This window comes from Myotis davidii, unplaced genomic scaffold, assembly GCF_000327345.1.
Source record: "Myotis davidii unplaced genomic scaffold, ASM32734v1 scaffold107, whole genome shotgun sequence".
NCBI classification, from domain to species: domain Eukaryota; kingdom Metazoa; phylum Chordata; class Mammalia; order Chiroptera; family Vespertilionidae; genus Myotis; species Myotis davidii.
The window spans coordinates 5,951,737-5,958,041 of NW_006383012.1; the positions used below are offsets into that span (position 1 = coordinate 5,951,737).

General features: G+C 35.7%; 1 protein-coding gene across 1 annotated transcript in view; it reads left to right on the forward strand.

Annotated features, from left to right (window-relative positions):
* The window catches only part of ATRNL1 (attractin like 1), a 443,329-nt gene that overhangs the window by 64,993 nt on the left and 372,031 nt on the right, over window positions 1-6,305 (forward strand). The window contains exon 12 of the mRNA XM_006778755.2: window positions 5,012-5,096. Coding sequence (XP_006778818.1) covers window positions 5,012-5,096 — 85 coding nt within the window. The remainder of the gene's footprint in view (window positions 1-5,011; window positions 5,097-6,305) is intronic.

Below are 6,305 nucleotides of genomic sequence, written 5' to 3' on the forward strand. Positions count from 1 at the left end.
ATTACCTGTATTCTAATCGCTCTTTACTAAGGGTCTTCTGAGAGCTGGGCACTATGCTAAGGGTTAAGGGCTTTATATGCTAATATCTGTAACTTCTCTAATAACCTTGTAATGAAGTGTTAAACTTATTTCCAGAATATTAAGCCGAGAGAGTGACAGGCAATTAATTGCCGAAGCTATGTGGTTCGTAAGCAGCGGATCTAGCTTTTGTAACGACTAAAACTTGTGGTAGTCTTTTCGCTTGAATATACTGTGCTGTTTGGTTGGGTCCAAAGTATGTTCTTAATTTGGTAACAAATTATCAGGCACATTATGTTTAATGATGTCTCTTAATACTGTGGAAAGATAGAATCAAATATCAGTTTCATTTTTCAAGCAAATGTTCAGATTAAAGGAAGAACAACATATTTTAAATAGCATTAAAATTTAACATAGGATTTTTTTTTGCCCTGTGCTAACACTAACAACAAAAACATAACACGAGCTTACAATTCAACATAGAATAAATATTTTTATTTGATCTCATTTGATTATGTCTGTTGAGTTCCCAGTAAATTTCCCCCCTAAAATCTGTATTTATTCTTCTTAGCTTTGTAGCATCGAATGTTGGGATATTTTCCTGGGAAAAGTTTTTCAGATTTCAGGATATGCCTTCTAAAGTAATTTGTTTTCCTTATGCAGTATATTTTGTGGAAATAAAATACAGCCATTGCATAATGAACCCATAAAATAAATCTGTTTTGAAAAGAAAGAAAAGACCATCTTGCTGATTTTTCTCTGTGGTACAGTACCCTAGGACTTTAGTTTTGGTACAGTTCCCTATGACTTCTATGGCATATTTAACTGGAATGCACCTGAACACTTAAGCTGATTGCCTTGTGTTATATCTTGTTTAAACAGATAGGAATATTTGTGCTCATACTAATTCTTCATTGCTGTAAAATGTACTATTTCAACCTTACTGGCACAGTAAATTTTAAATAGTGAATAGTGTTAATCTTTGAGGATAACCTTGCCCTCATAGTTCTCATTACATTATACATGCTAGATGGAGAAGCACATGGTGGTTTTCAGACATGCCTGTAACTTGGCATCTCATTTGAAGGTTGTAGGAGGAAAAGCTATATAATTTGATTCTCTTACGTTAGACACTGGGCAGCTACATTTTAAAAAGTGACCAGAGTAGCTGCTAAGGGCCACGGCTGGTGAGCAAGACTGGATGGATTATAACACACACCACGATGTACTATTTAATCTTCTAGTTTGTGAATCTAGCTTGAAGTCAGATTTTAAATCTGAAAACTTTAAAATGTTTGTTATTGTTAGTGGTATTATTATTGCACTTGGTTGAAGATTAAAATGATCTTCCTGGTAAAGATAACCTTCTGGTACATAATGAGGCTAAAGGTGCAATGGGAAAAACATACCCACTGAGTTGGTCATTAGACGTATTTATAGTTTGAAACCAGTTGGCTGTGGAGAGTAAATATTGTCATAAAAATTAGTTTGCTAGGGTCAGTGGGTCAAAAGGAATCGGGAAGTTTGTTTTTCACACCTCCTGAGTGTCACTTAGGTGATTTGATGGAAGATTTTAACAGTTTGCAAGTGAGAGAGTTTCATGAATTGAAACACTTTAAAATATAAGTGAATTTTGAGACAATGTTTTAAAACTATAATAAATGATGACCAAATAGGATTTATTCTAGGAATTTAAGCATGGTTCAATATAATTGATTACATTAAGACTTATTTATTGAAGTCAACAGGAAATAGCATTGTATGTTAAAACCCTGTAAAATCATTTCAATTAATATTGAAAGTCAAACAGTGATGCCCACTTTGCCTAGCAGAGAGTAAAAATTACATAACTATTTATTGAATGAGTGCCAGGAGACGAAACTCAGAGAGAAACTCCGAGAACGCGTTAATTAGAGTTTAAAATACTTGGCAAGGCTTGACCTACTGGGGAAACACCCAGTGAATCACCATCATTAAAGGGCTGGTGGAAAAGTTTTTAGGCAACATCCAGAAATTTGGTTTTTATTACAAAGGTATTCAAATGGTTAATAGATTTTCTCTACATCCATCTACTTTTGAGTCTTATACACACAGCCTTTGGTTATTTTTAGCATATTTCAAGTATGTAAATAAGATTGACTTATGAACTTGTATTAAAATGTGTCCTTAAAGCATTACAGAAGTATATTTTCATGAAAAACTATGAGTCTTTGTAGAAAAGTTTGCCAATGAATGTGCATTTTCCACTTGTACTGTTTATGCATAATGATAAAATAAACCAGTATCTAAATCCCAGTGCCAGTTCTTAATGTAATTATGTGGCCCCTCATAGGTCAGTAGTCTGACAGCACAACATTCTGATTTCAGAAATTTGAGTTTGCAAAAATAGTTATTCTGATTTTTTGATTTTATAAGTCTTGAGTGTGCAGTTTGTAAATTAATATTAGCACCTGGTAGCACATGCTTTAAAAATAATCTGTATCCCAGAGTGTATATTACACTCTGTTCTTTATTCCTGTGTGGCTTTTCTGTGGTTGTGGAATGGTATTCCTGTCAGTTTCCATGATGTCAATAACTGTGTGGATTTTGCTTTAATTTGTCCAGCCTTGAACTCTTTATGAGGTGATAATGACCTGAATGCTCTGGAAACATAATTTTCGCCTTGGAAAAAAACATAATTATAGGTTGTAGTCAGATTAATAATGTAAGAGACTTTCGAATGTAAGAATGGGAATCGACTGCATGTAAACAACTTATATTAATTTAATATTGAGCTTTAAGACGTTTGATAACTTCCACATCTTACAGGAAAACCAATCTAAGTTTTATAGAGACTCCTGATCAAGAATGTGAAAACTCAGCAGCAGAATTTATCTTGCCCATCATTGTGTTTCGTAGTTATTGAAAAGGCTGGACGGGATAAGGGAAAGTGGGTTCGAAACAGCTGCTCTATCCATAGCTGTGTCTGTGGATGCAAAAACTGCTTCCCTCAACTAGCTTTTCATAAGTTTAAAAGTTAAATTCTTTTCTTCCCAGACAATTTTTGAGTGAAAACCAGTTGCCAGCTATTTTAAGAAGCTGTAAAGGAAAATGTGCATTGATTGTATTGTGTCAGTCAGAATGGGTTAGGTTACACTGTGGCAGTGAAGCACCCTGTCACCTTTCGGGTTCTCTGGAAAGCAAACCCTGGGACAGAGTTTGTTTAGGCTACTGATTAGGTCCCGGGGAGAGGGAAGGGGAAGGGGAAGGGGAAGAAGAAGCTGGATTGGGCAGGGGGAAAGATCAAGTCCACCTACCAGTCTCGGTGCCCATCAGAGTTGTTGCTCACGGGATGAAATAGGCCTTGATCCGTCATTGTGTGAAGGTGTGAGGGTCACTCCAGAGCTAAAGCAATGTCTGTGTTTAGGCTACTGATTAGGTCCCGGGGAAGGGGAAGGGGAAGGGGAAGGGGAAGAAGAAGCTGGATTGGGCAGGGGGAAAGATCAAGTCCACCTACCAGTCTCGGTGCCCATCAGAGTTGTTGCTCACGGGATGAAATAGGCCTTGATCCGTCATTGTGTGAAGGTGTGAGGGTCACTCCAGAGCTAAAGCAATGTCTGCAAGTGCTGGTAGCTGGATGATGCCAGTGATAGTGATCCTGGCAAAGGGGCAACACGCATTCCCTGAAGATGTATTTAGTCACCACATCTCCATATTCAACATAATTCATTCTTGGAGCCACTCAGTCCACTTCTTCAAATACATTTGTTGTAAGCTCCCGGGAAACACCTCGGTCATTGCTCTGTCTTCTGCAGCTGGGCTCAGGGCTGGCAACTGATACTCCTCATATCCCCCCTCCATTATTTGTTCTACATATCCCTTACGTCAGCTAGAACTTCTTCTGGCCATGAAAAGATGCTCAGCATCCCTAATCATTAGGGAAATGCAAACCGAACCCACAATGCAAGGGTTCCACATCCTTACCGACACTTACTTTGTTTCTATGTTATCAAGAAATAGGAAGTAAGTGTCGGTAAGGGTGTGGAGAAATGGGAACCCTTGTGCACTGCTGGTTGGAATGCAAAATGGGATAGCCACTTGGAAGAGTATGGAGGCTCCTTAATATGTTAAACATAGAATTACCGTGTGATCCCGGAATTCCACTAAGGCTAAGACTGTTGGCAAAGAGTTTATGGCGGAGTTCTAGAGTTTTGGGTCTTTCATTTCTGTAAATGGTGTGAGAATTAGGTCCAATTTCATTCTTATGCATGTTAGCTTTCCAGTTTTCTCAACACCTTTTATTGAAGAGACGGTCTTTTCTCCAATCGTATATTCTTGCCTCTTATTGTAGATTAATTGACCATATAAGCGTGGGCTTATTTTAGGGTTCTGTCTTCTGTTTCATTGACTTGTGTGCCTGTATTTGTGCCAGTGCGATGCCATTTTGATTGCTGTAACTTTGTAAAATAATTTGAAATCAGGAAGCATGATACCTTCAGCTTTCTTCTACATTTGCAAGATTGCTTTGGCAATTTGGGGTCTTTTGTGGTTCCATACTAAATATTTCATTTTGATGATTCTGTTTTTAGATATTCTTTCACTGAATATTAAGTTTGTATGCATGTATGTAAAGTTTGATTTAGTGATTTAACTTTCTATTAGGTTTGCCCAGTATTGACATTCATGCATTATTTTACTATATGAACCGTGGTTTATTTGGTAAAAATATGTCATTAAAATTGTTTTCCAATATGAAATATATACCCAGTTTCTTACCCTTCATTTTATTTATTGTCATATATTAATTTATTTGTGGGAATTACAGATATGTCATTTTTATTTAAGGAATAATGCTAGTTTAATTACAACGCTAAATTATAGGTCATGGAAAATTAATGAGAGGCATCCTAACTTTAGGTATTATATCATTAATTTGGCCAGTGATTGTTATATAGTATTTGTCTTTATTTTTTATTTCATTTTCCTTTTGTTTTTTTGATCTCTTTTATTCTAGCTTGTGATGAATGGAAAATATTACCGAAACCAAATCTTCATAGAGATGTTAACAGATTTGGACACTCTGCAGTTGTCATTAATGGGTAAAAGAAATACTTTTATCAGTTATACTATCCCATATTCTGTTATTCTTTTAAAAAATATCATTTGTACTTAATGGCTTTGGATTTTATGTATCCCTACTGTACCGTGGAGTACCTTTTGGATCATTAACCATATCCTCCATTCTCTTTTGTTTAAATATATTTAAGGAGTAGGGGAGTTGTTAAAGGAAAAGTGCTGAGACAAAACTTCAGATACTTAGAAAAGAGTCATCTTTCCTTTTTTCCCTTTTCCAGAGATCAGATAATGAATGACCTCCTTAAAAAAGATCAAACTGAATTGATAGAAAGGCTAGCCCCATATTTCTATAGAAGAGAGCAAGGATCTTGAGAAGAATTCATTTTAGTTCTGTCATTATTTAATGCATGATTTTTGACATGTCTCTTAACCTCTCTGGACTTGAATATTCTTAAGTCCACTGGGAATTTGGAGTGGATGATCATTAAGCTACCTTCCTCCTATAAATTAGTATGATTTTTCTATTTCTGTAGCAAAAATTTGGTAATATGGACACAAGTGACAGTAAAAATATGCTAGCTCATTCATTTGCTTCAATGTATAATTCATAATGACATGCTTATAAGTTCATTTTATTTTACCATTTTACTCAAATTATGTAAAATTCCCCAATATGATACTAAAAGCAGGTAGAAGTTAACTATTGTACAGTGAAACTGTGCAATTTATATTAGTTGGCTTTCAAAATAGTAATAAATGAAATTCAGAGTGTAAACATATGATCTCTAGGCTTCTCTGTTGAAAAATTGTTTTGTTGATTTCTATTTTACTTCTCTTAAATAGTAGAAGGTATTTTTGAAGCATTTTAAAAGAATACAAAAGAAATGAAATGAAAATACTGTTGTGAGGGACTCTAAAACTTCCTTGGCATTGGTACTACTAATTCAGTAATTGTTTGGCTTTTTCTTTCTAAATTGAAATTTTGAATTTTTTTTTTGATTATTGATTTTAGGGAGGGAGCGAAGAAGAGAGAGAAAGAGAGAGAGGGAGAGAGATAGATCAGTTTTTGTTGCTTCACTTATTTATACATTCATTGATTGACTCTTGTACATGCCCTGACCAGGGGTTGAACCAACAAGCCTGTCCTATCAGGGTGACTCTCTTAACCCACTGGGCTTCCTGGCCAAGGTCTACTCTTGCTTTTTTTTGAATTTTATATTCCCCAGCTGCCA